Genomic DNA, 19,698 nt, shown 5'->3' with positions numbered 1-19,698 from the left:
AATGTTATGAATAAGTAATTCATAGAAAAAAACATCTTGATTAACTATTCTTACTTTATTATAAGGCTCTGACCTCATTGCTGGTGTTACCTACTGTTAAATATTAAGCACAGCTCATAGATAACGCAGGTAAAATCAGAGTTAGAATCTGGGCCAAAGCTCCCATCTTAGAAAACACTACTAAGGCCCGATTTTCCCAGCGTCCACATATTGTGACTCACAGTCAAAACTAGATAATGGCTCGACATGGACCTCTATGATTCAAGTACAATAATTACACCTGTGTGGACTGAGTCTTTGGTTTTCCCTCCCACTATGGTAGGTGTTTCTACCTACTGATTTGTTTCAGTTTTGTGTGTATTGTAGAGCACTCTGATCTAAGGAGATGACCAGTAGAGTGGGAAAAATGATCTACAGCACATATGTAAATGATTTAGCATGGCTCCAGAGCATTAAAATGCACTATATGAGGTGCTGGACCCCAAGTGAGGAAGATTCTTATCAGATGGTCCTTAAGATGAGTGTAGAGTTCTGCTGGGGGTAGCCCACCTGACTAATAGGAGCCCAAGATGCAAACTAAAATAGGTTCTTTAGGAATATCTGGCATGAAAGAGGCATGATTATATATTTTTTTCCATCCACATTCAATTCCATGGATAGCAATATGTCTAAACCAAGAAAAACAATGAAAATATATGTACTTTTCCTGAGTCTGATGCCTTAAGGCTATATAATCAATTGGATTAGATGAACTACTTGTGCTTATTTTCACCTTTAAAAAATGATTTAAAATATCTGGTATATTGGGTGGAACTTTACATATCCATTTTCAATATAAATCCTCAGGCTATTGGGAATGTCTCAGAAAATTCTTTAACTAAAGTAAATATTGGACTTTTATTTTGGGAGAATTGTGAATGGTTTGATTTTATTAGGTTTGATAAGTGCTGAGTTCCTCTAATATTTTAATTTAGTCGACCTAAATTCATATTTCCAAAGAATATTTTAAAAGTGAACTTTGATGTCTCTATTTTTTATTATTGGCTAAACCTGTGTTGAGTATTAATTGATCCTAAACTGAATTGAGCTTGAATTACTCCTGTGCTTCTACTACTCCAAAGAAAGTATTTGGAAACACATCACACTCTTCAGCATAAGAAATTGCACTCGAGTCCTGTTTGAATAGTACCATAATTTTCAAAAGTTGAAAAACAACTTGAGATATCATCTCCGCCATCATACTACTGTGAGAGGAACATTATTAACAAATGGAGACACTGAAGCATAGAAGTGTGTTCATCGTCTCAGCATGGTATTTCTGCAATGACTCTTTTTCATGTGTAAAGCCCCAGACCATGCTGTCATTATTTCTCTGGACTCAGGAATGGCTAAAGATCAGATCCCACCGTTGATGAACTTGCTTTGCATTAAAACAGCATTGTGTCAGATGTAAATAAGTCTTTCTTGTTGATGGTTGGAGACCAGGCTGAAGTGACCATCATTATTTGTGAAACATGATTGAGCATATACAATTTGTAACCTGAAAATACCAGATGCTTGTCCTAAGCTTGATATTGTTCATGTCAGGGGGCTCCGGATGGTATTTGTTGTGTTCTGTGGCATTTCTGAGACTTTAGGATAAATAGCCTTGGGGAAAAATAGGAAGGACATGTGACTTGCCCTTTCTTAAGCACCTGTGGTTCAGGTGCTGGCTACAGTTGGCAAGTATGTGTGTTAATAGTAGATTTCTTGTCAGTGCAAAATTTTACTACCTATCCAGTTTTTGCAGAGCCAGGCAATTCCTATCAACTAATCAGCATGGAGATGAAAACATCTTTTAAGGTGCACTGTAAACAGCATTACTTTAATTCCACTCCTAAGTAGTAACTAAGGATTTCTTTACAGAAAACTAAAAGATGTCACCAATCCTCAGGGGCATTATCATTTAAATGCAGGTTTTTGCCAATCTCCATGTTCCCTTTTTAAATGTGTGGATTTACTTGTTAGGCCATTTGGACCTGAGTGTAGAGAAGAAGTGTATGTCTTTCAAATTAGGCAATATTTGTAAAGCTTTCTGTACCTTGACTGCTAATTTTGAACTGATGCTTTTTTGTTAAACTATTACTGGTCAAATAAAAAATATCAATCTAAATTGTAGGCTCACCTATGTAAAAATTGTATTATGCTGTTGATGTCTTTAAACATGAGTGATTTTATTTTCTGAAGACTTCTTGAAAACAGGGTCCCCATTGGAGGGGTGGTCAGACATGAAGGGCATCATATTTGTAGTCATTTTATTTTAGCTCTATGATGAACTAGTCAAAGGTTTTTCATTGACTGTATTTATCAACTTCAGTATATAAGGGTCATTAGAAAAAGGTAAAGGGGGATAGAAATATTATGGTAGAGACAAGCTATGCTATTTTATAAATTTTGCTTTATATTTCCTATGGGGTTTAATGTCACAAGGATTATTTTATCTGCGTTGCTTAATTGGACATACTGAAAGAGCTTGAAATTACATTTCACTATGGTGTATCAAAACAGGACGTGAGTGGAGTGTATTTGAATGTGAAGGCCTGGCACAGATGAAGTTATTTAAATAAGTATAGAGAATGGATGCAACAAAATGTTTGATGCAGTAGAGTTAGATTGTAGATGCAGGTTAATATTAGTAGTTATTAGTTAAATAGATAGTAGTTAGTAGTAGTAGTAAGCAGTTAGTAGTAGTAGTTATGGTCAGTAGTCAGAGTTAGCAGATAACAGAGGAGCAGGAAAAGAGTCATGGAAGGAAATGAAATCAGATTTTTATTAAAATGCTCCTTAGCAATAACATCAGCCTCATGAAGTAGGAATTTCTATTGAACAATATATCATTCTTCATTACTTTCCTTTCCATTTTGATTGGCTTTGCTTGTTGGGTCCATTATAAGTGTATGTTTTGTCACTCAGAGTCCTACTGGGGTTCTAAGCAATTTTAGCCGACTAGGTTGACTCTTGATTGAAATCTCTAAAAATTCTCCCTTGTTCAACTCTTCTCCTACCCTACACCTTCTCCTTTCTGAGGAATTCATTTAGTCTCTGCTTGATCAAGGAGACTGGACCATGTAGTATAAGTGCCATTGAGTGCCATTGCCCTTTATTCCTCAAAACCAATGCCATCGCCATTTTTCTTTTCTCTCCTGCCTATCTTTAAGGAAACCTCACCTATCTGCCTTGCTGAAGAATTTATTTCTCTTTCTAGGTTCTTATTCCAACTCCTTTCTACAACTGTTTCTCAAATTTTTCTCCATTAATGTCCCAGACTAAAAAAAATACTCAATTGTTCCCCTTTCTTCCTAAAATAAATTAAACAAAATTGTTTCTGGATTACCTGCCTTAATTCTGCCCTGGATGTCCCAAATATGTGCCTCTATTCCCGTCCTTGTCTTTACCTGAAATGATCCCCTTGGGTTCTCTGCCTTCCACAGTTCTACCACTCACTTGGTTCTGTGGTTTTTGAATAATAGTCGAAGCAGAAGAAAATGTTCCATAACGGAGACTCAGAGGGAGCAAGAGAGTAGGCAGCAGGTAGGTTAGACTCTACATCCTCAAGCAGAAAAACGCCCATGATAATTGTTTTACACATTTAGCAAATTCAGTTTTGGCACTTTAAAACTATTTGAAAATGACATGTTTAATGAAATTGCAGAGAGGTTAAGTGACTTGTCCAAGAAAAGTGGCATATTGAGAGCTAGTACTTGGGTCTTCTGAATTTTTATTCTGTATTTTTTTCTAGTATTCAGGCATTACTAGGGGGGCATTTTTAGGTAAGGAATAACATTTTTCATTGAATGTTCATAAAGGCTTTTCTTCTATGCAAATATAATTTAAAATTATGGAGTGGTTTCTGTCAGTAGTGATTTATTTCTCTCCATCCAGAATGATGGATAGACCATGGTTATTGGTGCCTTTATTCATTCAAGCCATGCTCCTCTGTGTGCATGGCTCGATTCTACAACGACATGGAAGGTGATTTTCTGTGTTTGGCAATGATGTAACTAAAATTACTGTTGGATAATGTCTGAAAGTTTCAGGTTGGGTTATAAGACAGCTTTAACTTGGGGAAATTTGTTGAGATGCTTTCAGTCCTAATCTGAGAAAGTATTGCAGAAGGGAAAGGATTTTCCAGACTTGACCTATTGACATTTTTGAGCTAATTTTTACTACTCCTAAGCCTGACATAATATGCAAAAGAACACCTTCCTTTCACTAGCTTCATTATGCTGACCCTTTTCCTTCTGCGACCTTAACCATTTGGTTCAACTGAAAGGAAGCCCATAAGTGTTCCCAGAATGCTTTTGGTTCTGGAACATTCTGGTAATAGCTGTTTCACAAAAAGCAAAAGATGCAGGAAATAAGAAATATGGCTACATATTCTTTCTTATGGAATAAGGAATATGGCTATAATCCTTTCTTATGTTTTGTGATCTATCAAGGAATCAAATATTTTGGGTTATGAAAAATAATTTTAGGTCAATTAATAGAGTGTGACTGAATATCTTATACTTCATTTGGACATGGTTAAACAGCAAAAATGACCTGAAATGTTTCATGAGAAATTATATTTAAGGTTATACTTAAATGAAATAACATGGAATGCTGATGTAAAATACAACAGTTTGATGTACTTTTATGTATCACAATACATAAAGTTAAATCACTTTAAATTGTTATTAAATTACAATTTAGTTAACAATAAACTAACAAGACACAGGGGTTTAACGATGTGGTGTTAGAGGTAAAAATCCACTTAGATTTTTTTTTTTAACCTCTCAAGAGTCTAAGAGTACAGTTGCTTTATTCTAATCAACTTTCTTTTGCACATTGTTCTTAATTAGCAAGCATCTTCCATTTGCTGAGTTTTCAGAGTTATGTTGCACTTTGATTTTTTACTCACATTGCAGTCACAAGATGAGAAATGTAGACACTGTGTACAAACAAGAAGTTCGTGCAAAGTCAAGCTCTCAAAACCACATGCAAGACTTAGTGGCACATGGTTTAGAGCTCACACACTCCAGGATCATGTGAGACAGGCATGCAGATGAGAGGAAAGAAAAGCACCTACATCATGAAAATAGAGGATGATGAAAGAGAATGACATTTTCTTTATGACAGTTATCTAATGCAAACCGTATACCCATAACATTTACCGGAGTGAAGGAAGGGGCAGATAAGTGACTTTTTGTGGGGAGGGGGAAACTTTATATAAACATTATTAGAGGTCAAGTCGTTGTTAAAGTTAAGGATTTCTATTCTGTACTTGGCCTCTTCCAAGTTATCTTTCCCAGTTTCTTGCTTTGTATTTCTTCTGCTACATCATGCAAAAAAAATCAGAACTAACATTGGAAATCATTTAACAAGCTCTAAGCCTGACAGATAACAAGGGTGTTCTCCACAATTTACACGAGAATTAAATTGGATATAAATACCTCCTGTTCTTACCGGTGGGTGTTGTGATTCCATGTATTAAGGTGTGAAGCAGACAGGAAAGAGATAAATCTTTCATAAGTACATTGTAAATAGGCAAGTGGTATATAAACCATATTCATAGGTAATAGAGTCAAACAATGAAAGGTAAATAGTTTTCACAAAATAGACTTTATCACACAAAAAAATGGTCACGAAACTAGAGTTATATGGAGAGGGGAAATAAAATAAATAATTGTTTTACTATGATTATTGAAATAATCTGGCAGTATGGAACAACAAAATTGAGCGACATGTGTTTTGATTAAAAATTCTTGACACTGCTTCAGCCAACCCAGCATTAGAGAATCCCCAATAGTTTCTGAATGCTGATATCTTCGTTAAACAATAATATGGATGGAAGTACATAAAAGTGACCAATTTGTAGGTACTTTCTTATGAGGTTAAAGTGTTACCTTGGTGAGACCAATTTATCAAATGAATTTTCACAAGTAACTTTGGGATAATCAGAAATAACTCATGGGATTCAGTTATGGCTTTGTATGAAATGTGCTGATTAATTAGCTCTTCAAATTAAAAATTTTATAATGGCATGCTCTTACTTCTCCGTCAAATAAATCATGCACAGCTATGATAAACATCATATAAAAATATATCTTTCAAACTGGGCAATATTTGCAATGCTTTCTGTACCTTAACTGCTAATTTTGAATCTTTTCATTTTTTTTTAGGATATTGCTGGTCAAATAAAAAAAAGTCAATTTAAATTGCATAGGCTCACTTATGCAAAAATTGTATCATGCTGTTGACGTTGTTAAATTTTAAAGATATCATTTTATGAAGAATTTTTAGAAACAGGATCCTTGCCCAGTGGAGGAGTAGCTAGATGGGAAGGTACTATAATTCTAATCTTTTTTTAATAGGTCTATGATATGCTATATAACTTATATTTATCATATAATTTATCTTTAGTAATCAATCTCTATAGCCAAATAGCTAGGTCAGAAAGATGTATGTAATTCTCCTAATAATAAAAGAAGCTCTTTGGATCAATTAATCTTATTAGTTGTATTGATTTTTGAGCACTGATAAAGGAGGGAAGGGTTATGAAAAGTGACTGTTGATGTTGAATTTGCTTAAGAGTTACGAAGGAATCCATATTTCCCCCTTGAAAGGAAAGATGCATTAAACCAGGTACAGTAAAAGGGCACATAGTTAATTGATTAAAATATAGAAAAATTGTCCTTACCAGAAACATGAAACTTCCTATTATAAAATGTTTATGGTATACTTAAGCTCCTTAACCTCTCCCACAAATCCTCAAAATGTCCTATTTTAAAAAAATATTTCTGTTTGGGGGCATTATAGTTATTATTACTTGTAATGTCTTAATGCACATGGGTCCACCTAGTTTTTTGGGTGCTGGCAGCTAAACCAAGTGGTGAAAGCCCTAGTCCCAACTTAGCAATGCTCTCCCTAACCAGAAGTGGGAGCTCTAATACACACAGTTATATCAGTTTGCATCATGTTATAATGCCTTTGCCACACAGTGTAACTAGATATAGCACCATGCAATGCCATGAATTGAGAATGAAAGACTATCTCCAGGGGAGAAAATAAACATCTGAGAGAGGGAAACAAAAGCAAGGGGTTCAAAGCTGGTGAGACTGGCTTTTCCATTTTGGCTGTAGCTATAACGCCTGAGGGGCTCCAGTTTTGGAAAACAGAAATACGTACCATGTTCATGTCAATGCCATTGGTGTAAGTCCATGCATGCTGGAAATATTCTTCAAGCCGTTGCCTCAGAGGGTTGGGGATTTGGTGAAAGCGAATGAACTCTTTTACTCGCAGCATCTGCATGTGGTACCTGGCAGTTCCGGAGTATAGTCTTTGGATAATTGCTGATACGTTCCCAAAAATGCTTGCATACATTAGTGCTGGATTGGATAAAAAACAAAGTTATGGGGGAAAGACTGCACTTGGGGATATTATATCTTGTCAGAATCTCAAATACGTAGATTTTTTATTATCTCAATCCATTTGTGAGGGTTTACCACTGGCCCTAGGGGAACAAAGAAGTCAAGTCAATACTGTTGTAAAATTTATAATTTTGGTGGTAAATCTGGAGAGGAAAAATACACAAATTCACCATGGATTCTCTATATATTCAAGTAGAAACTCAGACTGTTTACAATATCAACCTGTAACGAACCTAGACTATTGACTAGAGATAAAATGTGTTTAAAATAAACATTTCATTTGTAATGTAATAAGAAGGTATGTCATGGGGTTACCACACAGATCAGTTTTCTGGAAGTGGAGTAAAAATGATCATTTTTAAATTGTGACAACTCCACCTCAGCCTCAAACCTAACCTTGCAATATTATAAACCTACTATAAATTTTAAGATTATTCAGAAAATTTTGGATTTCCTAAGGAATAATAAATTGTTTTAAGGAACTCATAGTTTCCCTAGAGTGTTTATTTATAGGTAATTTTTAATCTATTAAAATTCATTTTTACAGTGTTTCTATATGAGAAACAGATATCTTTGGCTTAGACTATGAGAATATAGTTTTATTTTTTGTAGAGAAAAATAGAATACCTCTTTGTTCTTTCATCTATGGGAAGAAAAAAACTAACATTCAGTACTTAGAATGCCCTTTTTAAAGCTTCCAGGGCTATATATTTATGGTTTAACATAAGCTTTTTAAGCATCTTGTCTTTCTTTTTATATTTGTACTTAGTTTCTAATAATCCTAAGAAAAATTCTATATCCTGTACAGAAAGTCACATGATGATACATGCCCTATGTCTTGACCTTTGGACATGTGTCAGACACTTAGAGAGGAGGTAAAACACATTAAGGCACTGGAACTGCAAAGTACCAAGTAGGTGGGAAAAAAAAACCAAAGCAACTCCTTGAAGTGTTTGTTTCAACAATATCCAACCAACACATTTTTTTCCCCAACACGTCTTACAAATCACTACCTATATAAAACACTTAATCATTTTTAAAGTAGATGTTGGCCAGATTCAGTCTGTTTTAAAATGACTTATCTTCTTGGTCATTTGTTTTCTTTTCCATCTTATTTTGTCTCTTGGTTAGCATGGTCCTTGTTTACCATAGAAGTCGCAAGTAAGAGAATGCCCCAGACAAAGAGGCAGCCCTTTATTTTTAATCTATTTAAAGGGATAAAAATTGGGGAGATCTATAGGGAGGCTGAACTGGGATTTGTGAAAGACAGTAATTCTCATTAAGGTAGAAAAGCTGTTTAGGTAGTATCTTCCACAGGGGGCGGGAAAAACAAAACCTGGGCCTAATTTGAGTAAATGCATAGTTGATTAAGAAGGGAGTTAGCAATACTGTTCTGAAATGGATTTCTGTGATTCAAGGAGATTCGTGTGAGAAATATATCCTACTCTGCCTAATTTTAGTGTTGGAAATATTTATGCCTGTTGTTAGGTGTCCAAAGTACCTATCATGTTCTCAGGAAATAGTTTAGTTAGTACAGATTTTCACTTGATTTAATTAGAAGGCACATAATCAGTGCTAGTCATTTTACTTAAACCACATAATTACGCAAAGAAGAGTCAGGGAAAACATTCTTATTTTGTTTTTAATAAATCCTGTGGTTTTAACTCCATACTGCCATAAAAATGAACCAAACATTAGTTTGGATCATAAACACGTATTTCCACTCATTGACAGGATGGCAAAAATCTAGATTATAAGTACATAGTTGAATACATGAATAGCGTGTATTTTTCTAAGGAAATTCTATGCTAATGGCTTTTAAAATTATAATGAAGGCATACATTTTTTTTCTATTTTTTAGGAAGCAAATGGAGCTAAAGTCTGTAAGCAAGAGAGAAGCACAAAATGATAATATTCTGTATACATTATTTAATTAATGCCCATCAACTGGCATAAATACGACTCAAAAGCAAGTTGGCAGACTATATAGGCATTTCTTTCAACTCAGTGTTTTGTTTAGCCTTCCTTAATAGAAAATTCTTCCTTCACCAGAATGGTTTGCTTTACGCTGCAGTATTATAAAAATAAAACAGGTATAATTGAAAACGTCAGCACACCACACTCAAAATCTGAGATGCTCACCAAACTAATGAATTTAGGGTCATTGGGTAATAGCTGAAACATGCTGATAGAACAAGTACACTTGCTTTTCTATCTAGTACACAAACTTAAAAAAATTTTAACTTAAAAAAATAAATTTTAGTGATGTGTAATTTAGATATAACAAAATGAATCTGTTTTAAATGTATAGCTCAGTTAGTTGACAAATGTATACATCTCTGTTAACACAATCAAGATATAGAACATTTTCAACATCCCCAAAAGATTCCTCTGTGTCCCTTGGCTGTCTGCCCACTGGTTTCTAGGTTGACCCTAGACAACCACTGAGCTTCTTTATGTCATCACAGATTAGTTAGCATTTCTTAGAATTTCATGTAAATAGAATCATAATGTACATATTCATTTGTGTCTGACTTCTTTTTGCTCAGCATATTGTTTTTGAAATTCATTCTGTTTTGTATATATCAGTAGTTTGTTCTTTTTTTAATTGATGAGTAGATTTGCATCACATGGCTCTACCACAGTCCATTTATCTCTTCTGTTGATGAAATCTCACTGTTTCTAGTTTTTGGCTATTATGAATAAAACTGCTATGAACATTTGTGTACAAGTCTTTGTGTGGGCATATATTTTCGTTTCCCTTTGAAACATCTAGGAATAGGACTGCTGATCTGTGTGGTAGGTTTGACTTTATAAGGAACTGCCAAACTATTTCCCAAAGATGGTGTGATTTTACGTTCCCACCAGCAATATTTGAGAATATCGGTTGTTCCACAACCTTTCCAACATTTGGTATTATCCTATTTTAACCATCACAGAGTTTTAATTGCATTTCCTTGATGACTAATAACATCTTTTCATGTATTTATTGGCCATTAATATATCTTCTTTTGTGAAATGTCTGTTTAAAATCTTGCTCATTTTTAAATTGAGTTGTCTTATTATGGAGTTGGAAGAGTTCCTGATATATGCTGAATAAAAGGTCCCTTTTTAGATCTAAGTATTGAGAATATTTTCTTCCAGTCTATCATTTTCCTGTTCCCTTTCAAAGTGTCCTTTGAAAAGTTGAAGTTACTAATTTTGATGAAATCCAAATGCCTGTATATTTTATTCAGTTTTCTGTTATTTGAAAAAAAATTATAGGGGTATGGTTAGGTTTCAGTTACTCCATCATGGTTAAAAGCAGATATCCAATAACTTTTTTTTACATGTTATAAAAATAAGAAATTCTTCCAAGATGTTTGTCAAGCAGGTCAGAGACGAAATACATTTGCCTTTGTATACTGATTTATGTGTTTTTAAATTTAAATGTATATATTATACTTATAATATTTGAATAAAGATATAAACTTACATATTAGAACACATAGATATAAATATGTGAGCATAGCTTGTATTCCTATTTATTTAATGGCCGCTTACATTTTTCTTTATTTTTCGTCTTGAATTATGTGTATGTGTATATTTTTAAAAAGAATTCTCTGGTTACTGTTCTCTGTACACATTCAGCAGCACAATTGGTGACTGTCTTTGCAAATAGATGCTTTTAAAAATGTATCTATAGGTATTTGCATTATTTGAATTTAATTAGATGATAGCTTTAATGTTTAATTTTTAGTTTCCTTGAATTATATTGTTGTAAGAGGGATTGTACATTGCTTTGCTTTCTACAACTTGGCTTCAAATTTTTATTTTAGAATGAAGATTAGTTTTAAAGACGCTTAGGGATAATGAGAGTTCAACTTGATAACTAGACTATATCAACTTTAACGTGCAGTAGTATATATACAATATTTTACATTATATCTTGGATATTATATTTTATTATTTTTAGGTTTAAATCAAGCCACTCATGTAACTGAGGCATATGTACTTAGTATAAAATTATAACCAAATACAGAAAACCAAGTCATTTTCTAATACAGTTGGATCTAAATAGAAATATCATGTGTAGATATACACATATATATCAAATGGCTAAGAAAATTTCAAGGCATGCTTATTATTGCTGTTTCTAGTCTTATTTTACCTTTTATGGCATGATAGCTTCATGATAGAATTCTCTAGGAATATCTATAAACTTTTTCCTGTGTGACACTAAGCTTTACATAATCCCATTTTGATTAAGTTTTGTACAAGCAAGTCTATTCAAATAAAAGATATTATGTGGAATATGGATGTATCTTAGTCTACTCAATCAACAAGAGTGTTTTCTCTTTTCTTAAAAGATAGAATTCATCTGCAGGAAACAAATATTCTTCCTAAAGAATCAATAGAAATAGCCTACTGCCACTTTTAAAAAAGAAGGCAGAAAGACAGAAAGGAAAGAAAGAAGGAAGGGAGGGAGGGAGGGAGGGAGGGAGGGAGGAAGGAAGGAAGGAAAGAAGGAAGGAAAGAAGGAAGGAAAAAGACAGGAATAAAGGAAGAGTAAAAACTGCCAATAATTTCCTGATTTAAGGATTAGAGGTTGGGTATAGAGCAAGTAAAGAACTTTCTCTTTAATTTAAAATAATTCACATGATAAACAGTACTATGTATTTCACTGAATCCTCACAAGCGGTAAGGATTCCTAAGTGGTGAACACATTAAACTTCAATGCACTTAAAAAATTCTTTCTTTCAAATTCTAAGTTTCAAGATGCAAGTTCTGTTTTCTTTAAAAAGAGTATACATATATATATATATATATATATTTTTTTTTCTATACAGGTGTATAAATAATTAAAAACAGACTTTTTTCTTTTCTTTTTTTGTTACCAATGCCATTGAAATTGATAACCACTATAAAGTATTAACTAGCAGTTTCAATCACAGAGCGGGACTGTGTTTGTTCTGAAAGATTCAGTCTCTCTGGAATGAATTTTTCTATTTTTTCAAGTGGGCCTCACTTCCATTTCCTTCTGAGTGCAATTCTACTTTTGTGTTTGTGGCAAGACTTAGACTGAATTTGCAGAATATCTTGAGTTATTTAAATAGAATGTTATCTGCCTATACAATCTTACTAAAATAAAAACACCAAGACACATATATGAAAAGTAAATTTTAAATACAGTGAACAATAAACTGGGTGAATCTATTTAAGTTTCATAAATAAAGCTTATCTAAGCACATTTTATTAGACAATATGTTAACATTTAAAAATTAACTCTCTGGATCTACTTTCAAATTTGTATGCAATCTAAAGATAATGCTCTTTTTCAAGCTTTAAAAATCCATCATGCTTTTGTCAACTGCTGCCTGGTATCAGCAAGGTTATCTTTAGTGGTTCCACAGTGTGATTTTTTTAAAAAAATATTAATATTAAAGCATCTTTAGTTTTACACAGAATTATTTTCTTATTCCAAAGACTATACCTTATAAATGATGCTCATATCATTACCCATTGTAGGGTAAAGGGCAGTCACTTAGGTCCTTGACATAATGTCACAGGGAAAGGAATTTTTAGTCAATGACAGGGGGAAAATATATATATATCTGTATGTGTGTGCATATGTATACATATATATATGAAAGATTAGCTTACATTATAATTAGTAGGGTGATATTTATATATCTATATCTATAGATATATAAATGTAAGCTAGTCTTTCCCGTTCTAATCTGGCCTCAGCTTGAAACAGAAAATAACCATTAGTGATAAATTACAGACACGTTTTTACATCAGTAAACGTGAACTGCAAGTCTCCGTTCCTGAATCCCAAGATGCATGTCATTCCAGTTTTATGCTCCTGAGGTCATGAAAGACCTTTGGTGTCTCCCCTTCACAGAGAGAATCAGATCTGATAGAATATAATACCCATATATTTAATCCCATTATTCCTACAACTTTCTATAATTGTTTTCTTTGCCTTATTCTGAATGTTCTAGAGATATCGATTTTCTGATCTTATTTTATCCTAATAGATAACAAAAGAGAAATCTACTTACAGCCAATCAACATGACACAAATTGAAAAGATTTTCTCCGAATTGGTGTTAGGCGACACATTCCCAAATCCTACACTCGTTAAACTGCTGAAGGTAAAATAAAGTGCTGTGACGTATTTGTCTTTAATGGATGGCCCAGAACTTGAGTCACTGTCATTGTAACGTTTCCCAATTTGTTGTCCTAAGGAATCCAACCATCCGATTTTGTCAGTCAGGTAGGGCCTTTCTACGTTCCCAATCGCATACCAAATGCAAGCCAGCCAGTGAGCAATCAGGGCAAATATGCACATTAAGAGCATTAGAACAGCAGCCCCATATTCTGAATATCGATCAAGTTTTCGGGCCACTCTCACAAGACGAAGGAGTCGAGCTGTCTTCAAAAGACCAATTAATGTTGTTGTCTGTGGAAATAAATGTGCATGGTCAGAAATAGTTGGTAAACAATTCAGTGTATGTTCCTGTGAAGCAAAGTAAGTAGAAACAGGTTACAGCAATATGGTAGCACTGAAGATGACTATGTATTTGAATTAAGTATTAAGGTTAGTTGTGTTTTTTTTTTTTAATTTTACACCTGCTTTGGAAAGTACTTTGAAAGTCTGTAGTACATTAATTCAGAATCTTGGCATGTAAAACTTATGGGACAGAGACTCTATCTGCTTGGTTTCATGCTCTAACCACATGCCTGGCACATAATGAATACTCAGTAAGTCATTCATTCACCGACAAACATTCCAGAGTGTTACTGGTGGGCCTACCAAGGTCCACACACGGGGATGATAGTATTGAACAAACAGACATGGTTACTTTTATAATAGAAAAAGACATTTATTTACTAGACAAAGTGTCTTATGAAGTGAAACAAGGGCTACTGTCTGTTGGGGAGAGATACATATTTTTAAAATAAACAAATAATAAGATCATTTCAGAGAGTGAAAAGTGTGATGATGATAGTAAAACAGAGTGATATGCTAGAGGATGTTCAGGGGCTTGGGTTGGGATGGGGACCACTTTAGAAAGGAAGACCAAAGAGAATCCTGCTGAGGGGCTGACATTAGAGTTTAGAAGTGTTTGAATAATGAGAAGGAGCCAGTCAAGAAGGCAACTGGGAAACTTATTGGATGACTGCATGCATGCATGAAGTACTATATTTAAATTCATTTTTTCTTCCTAAATGTGTTGAATTGATAAATTGTTTCTTGATATCCCAATGATATTATGTGTTTTGCTTTGGGGTATGATATGTGTAACTAATTGCACGATTATTACTGACCAGGTGTCTAATGATAGGACACTTCTATATGATAACAAGATACTTAACTGGTTGTTTGGATTTGAAATCTGATAAGTACAAATTACAAGTTCATTTCTTGGGTTTCCTAAACAATGCCAACTATAAGTACTATATAATTCACAGGGCATATAATTATTCCATAGTTACATGGTGTTTACCAATCAATTATTGAGTCATTTTATGTGTTTATTGTTGGTGTTTATTTCTCAAAGTACATCCATCTGTGTTAAGGACACATATTTTAATTAAAGAAATAGCATGTGGTATAACTATCACCCTATAACTTCATATTGACTTGATGGAAAAAGAGCTCTAAATATCAAGAAAATATTTTCATTAACATTCTATAATAAGTGTTACAGTTTTTTTTCTTGTGCCAGAGTGGTCACAAGGGAAGGGAAGATTTCTCAGTCTCCCCTGACTTCTTTTCAGTTAGTATTCGAATCCTCTAGAGATAAGAGGAGCTTGTACAGTTGAGATGTCCTTACCACAATTGGATTCTGGTCTTTGTTCATTTAGGGATGGGTGGAGAGGTGAGTCTTCTCTGTTTCCAAAGCTGAGTTATTATTTTTCAGGGTGCAATAAGGGAAACAGTGTTTTCTTCATCACAAATTTAAAATTATATCTCTTCAAAGAATGAATGGTGAGTTTAAGTGAGTATGAGGTGTTTTCCTGGGAGAGATGTCAACTTTCCACTATTTGTATTGCCAGTGTTTCAGCTTAGCAGTTAATGAGTTAGAACTTCAGAACAAACTTAGGTCTGAAATTCTGCTTCCATACCAGTGTGTCACCTTGGACAAGTTATTTACTTAATCTCTAAGGGTCAATTTCTTCATCTGTAAATGGGCATAATAATAAATCCTTCTAGGGTTGTAGGTAATACCCAGTAAATTTAGGCTGTGTTTTTATTTGAATATCCCATACACTTTCGCTTCCATCACTAAGCAGGAACTTTATAATGTAAAATGGGTTGACAGAGCAACATATTTTCCAAACGTGTTACTTTGATATCTGGAATTTCAAATGGAGGCTTTTGGACACTGGTCATTCAGCTCCCTATGGAAATTGCAGGGATTTTTAAAGACAAGAACGTCATCTGGATGCATTGACTACTCAGGCTCTGGTAACAGAAATCACCCCGGTTCAACATAACTCCATTTCTACATTTCATAGCTTAAGTTTGCATGTTTATTTTTCCTCCTAGCTTTGTTATCTATTTACTCGTGTTGAGAAATCAGAAATATTTGAGGGTTATTATTATTTGATTTATTATCAAAACTGCCTTTCGTTGGAACAATATTTCTGAACCTCAAAATAAATCACATATAATGACATTTCTATAGGTATTTGGTTAACGAAGAGAAATGCTTCAAAACAAATGAGCTGCTTTAATAACATATTGTGATAAAAAGTACTAATGACTCTTCTGGCTGCAAAGATGGTGGAGTAAAATGACGTTATGAAAAGTAAAGGAATCAAATCTGCTGTCTGTGCCACTTCCCTTCTTTTTGCCTTCCCCCCAAAGAAACCTCTGGTGTTTCTTCTAGAGTTGTGTCAGAATGAGGTGAAACCTAGATGACAGTAAGTTAAGATAAATAAATATAATATATAATAACACACAAATGACCTCTTTTCTGGACCAAAAAAGTTTAAGAAATAAGGTACATGTTGAAGTCTCAAGCCAGCTGACACAAAATAACTGCAGAAGGAGGGGGAGACAGAAAGGAAAAAGGAGAGGGAGAGTGTAAGGGTCGGTGGGGAGAGGTTACTTTCAGCTGCATCGTAAGGATGAATGAATACTGACCTCAACAGTCAAAGCCATTCTCTTGTGATTCTGTAACATGTACCCAAGCATAACTACATATGCTAGTTTGACAATGTAACAAATGACTTGGGCTTTTTTCTGTTGTTATCAAGACGCTGCTAACATGCCTGGGCATTCTTCCTTAGCTACAGTTGGGTACAGCACATCTTGTAGATGACACTTAGGCTTGCAATAGCTCTTTTCTTCTTCTTCTTTAAATGTCTCTTTAAAGATTTAAGGCATTTTGCCCCAGATTACACAACAGAGAGAAGTGATTGCACCAAAATCTCAGAAAAAGTGGACTAAAATATGATCCATCTCCTCTTTCAGATTTGTTGGAGACTGTTAGTCTCCATAGTTTGGTTCAATGAGCTACTATCTTTGTATTATCTGCAAGTCAAAAATGGGACCAACAACTACCTTATAATTGTAGTTGTTGGCTGATTAGAATATTTTCAGAATGCATGGTTATCTCACAGTATATCTAATTTCATGTAATATCCAGACATATGAAAATCTACCTTCGTTTTTTTTTTCATTTTTTGAAAATAGAAATAAAACTATCCTTAAACTAATGACAACAACTTTTAAAGTGTAGAGGTAAAGAAGTTTCTCTTAGGTGGTATTTCTTGAACTTTTCACTGGTAGACAAATATGGTCTTTATTGTTACTTTTGGTAGAGACTGAAAAGGCATAAAAGCTCACTGGAGGTAAGTGTAATCATTACTATGAAAGATAAAGACATCATGATAATAAATAAGATCTAGAAAACAGTTAACTATTTTACACTAGATTGAAACAAGGTCAATTGTTTTCCAGTCCTGCCCATGAATATATAGCAAAGGAGATAATAATAAACTCTAATAAGTCAACTCTCCACCTCATCAGTGCCCATGCCATCTCAAAATTCAACTCCTTCACTGTGATTGAATGACATTTCAAACTCTTTTTGCCTGAATGCCACAGTAAAGAAGGCCTACTTAAGACTTTCATTTTGTCAGAATTTTCAAAAAATGTAAAATGATTCTTCCTCTGGAAATTTAATTATTCAAATTTCTGAGTAGCTGATGAATATCATCGAATTTCAATTTTTAAAAAATGTACCCACATCCATAGTTCATTAAAGCCCTAGGTACTTTTTTTTATACTGAGGTAAAAGTTAGTTTCCTTTATTAAGTATGACTTTCTTAACTGAACTTTATATTAAAAATACATACTCTAAACAACTACAATTTTGTCAGTATGTTAGATACTAGACCCAGACTCAAGAAAACTATGTGATTTTTTTTTTACTAGACAATTCATAATAGTTCAGGCATTCTCTCTTAATGCAAGTGGAATTCTTTTTGAAGAGTTGAAATTAGAATAGGTGATTTCTTATCAGTATTAAACAACTCTCTACTTAAGAATAAGTTTGGTTACAGTTAAACTGAGAAAGCATCATCAATAAGAGAAAATCTCATGCTCAAGAATTTTTCAAAATAATTTTGAAAAATAATTCTTTCTTTTTAGTAAGCATTTTCAAAAATCTTACATTTAAAATACTTTATTTCAGAGGTTTACTCTCTAAAATCTTTGCCTATAGTAAGTGGATAGAATTATTCTTTTATAAATGAGGAAATATAAGTATGTGATCTTTGGTTTTGCCTACAGGTTGTTAGGATGAATTGTCATTGAAACTTTCTACTTAATCCATCATTCTGTCCTCTTTGTCAAGTAATATTGGCACAAATGGGGAAAAGGGAACACTTAGTAATACATTTCATAACTCCACACTCATGTTTTATTTTAGATTTCATTTCTATTCCCTCTAAGTTCTGGTACCTGTATTCATCATTCAATAAACTGCCCAATAAAACTCAATAATATTGAAACTAGTTTCTATTTGTTTTGTTCAGCTTGTGTCACACTATTTCAATATTTCTAAAACACATTCACTACTACAATCAAAGAGCTACATTTTGAGTGTGTAAAAAACCTTGCGGGGGGGACACGTAGCTTAGCCTTTCTTAACCCATAGCAAACCTCACAAATTCCTCCACAAAGGGGCTTTTAAAAAGAAGATTTTAGGGACTTCCCTGGTGGTCCAGTGGTTAAGAATCCACCTTCTAATGCAGGGACGTGGGTTCGATCCCTGGTAGGGGAACTAAGATCCCACATGCCACGGGGCAACTAAGCCCGCGTGCCACAACTACTAAGCCCACGAGCTCTAGAGCCCGCGCGCCACAACAAAAAGATCCTGCATGCCGCGACAAAGACCTAAGGCCTGATGCAGCCAAATAAATAAATAAATAAATATTTAAAAAATAATAAATAAAAAGATTTTACAACCTCCATTATTTAATAGCTTTAACTGCCGAGACACTTTTATTTTTATTTTGTTTTGTAGTTAACATTCTATTTTGCTGCAATTTGACCTCACTTTCTCTTTAGTTATAGTAATATGGAAAACTGATTATCAAATGATTCCAAATAGTATTAGGCAAATGTTACAGTAAATAAACAATTATGAATGTTATGTTATGTTTTTAAAATTGGAATTTGACTTGTTCTGGAAACATTTTACCAAAAATTGTATCTTATGCCATCTCTAGCAAATTTTATCAGTGGATCACATGTAAATAAATAATGGATAAGTGATGAACTTAATGCAAAATTTTTTGATGGAATACACTTATATTTCCTTAGCTCAAAAATTATTCCATTGTGGATCCTGTGTGTCTCGTCATGGCACAGATTTTTGGAGACATGACCAGTAGCCTCAAATACAAGCCAATGGAAACTTCTGCCTTAATTCCCAAGAACTATCTAATAAGAGGCTTTATGTGTAGACACATATATGCATGCAGGTCTTCAAAATGTTCTTTGTCATTTAACTTTGAACATGAGTATGTCTAATGTTTTAGAAATTCATTTCCAACAAACTAATGACAACTATTGTAGAGATTAGGTTCGGAAAGAATGCTGACAAGATGATCAGAGTTTCTATACAGAGGCCTGCTACATTTTTCCTTGTATCCATTCCATGATTCATCTATCAGACTAATGAAGTAAACATATCAATGTGAGCTGAAACTCCTCTTTTCTATTAGAACTTTCTGTCAAAGGC

The 19,698-nt window shown here is 33.8% G+C and overlaps 1 protein-coding gene across 1 annotated transcript in view; it reads right to left on the bottom strand.

The window, feature by feature from the left end:
• The window catches only part of KCNH7 (potassium voltage-gated channel subfamily H member 7), a 445,052-nt gene that overhangs the window by 40,978 nt on the left and 384,376 nt on the right, over positions 1 to 19,698 (bottom strand). The window contains exons 8-9 of the mRNA XM_068543961.1: positions 13,496 to 13,895; positions 7,207 to 7,406 (exon numbers count right to left, since the gene is read on the bottom strand). Of these exons, the coding sequence (XP_068400062.1) occupies positions 7,207 to 7,406; positions 13,496 to 13,895 (600 nt within the window). The remainder of the gene's footprint in view (positions 1 to 7,206; positions 7,407 to 13,495; positions 13,896 to 19,698) is intronic.

This window comes from Eschrichtius robustus, chromosome 5, assembly GCF_028021215.1.
Source record: "Eschrichtius robustus isolate mEscRob2 chromosome 5, mEscRob2.pri, whole genome shotgun sequence".
Lineage (NCBI taxonomy): Eukaryota > Metazoa > Chordata > Mammalia > Artiodactyla > Eschrichtiidae > Eschrichtius > Eschrichtius robustus.
The sequence above is the reverse complement of the archived record's forward strand: the minus strand, read 5'-3'. Positions and strand labels throughout refer to the sequence as shown.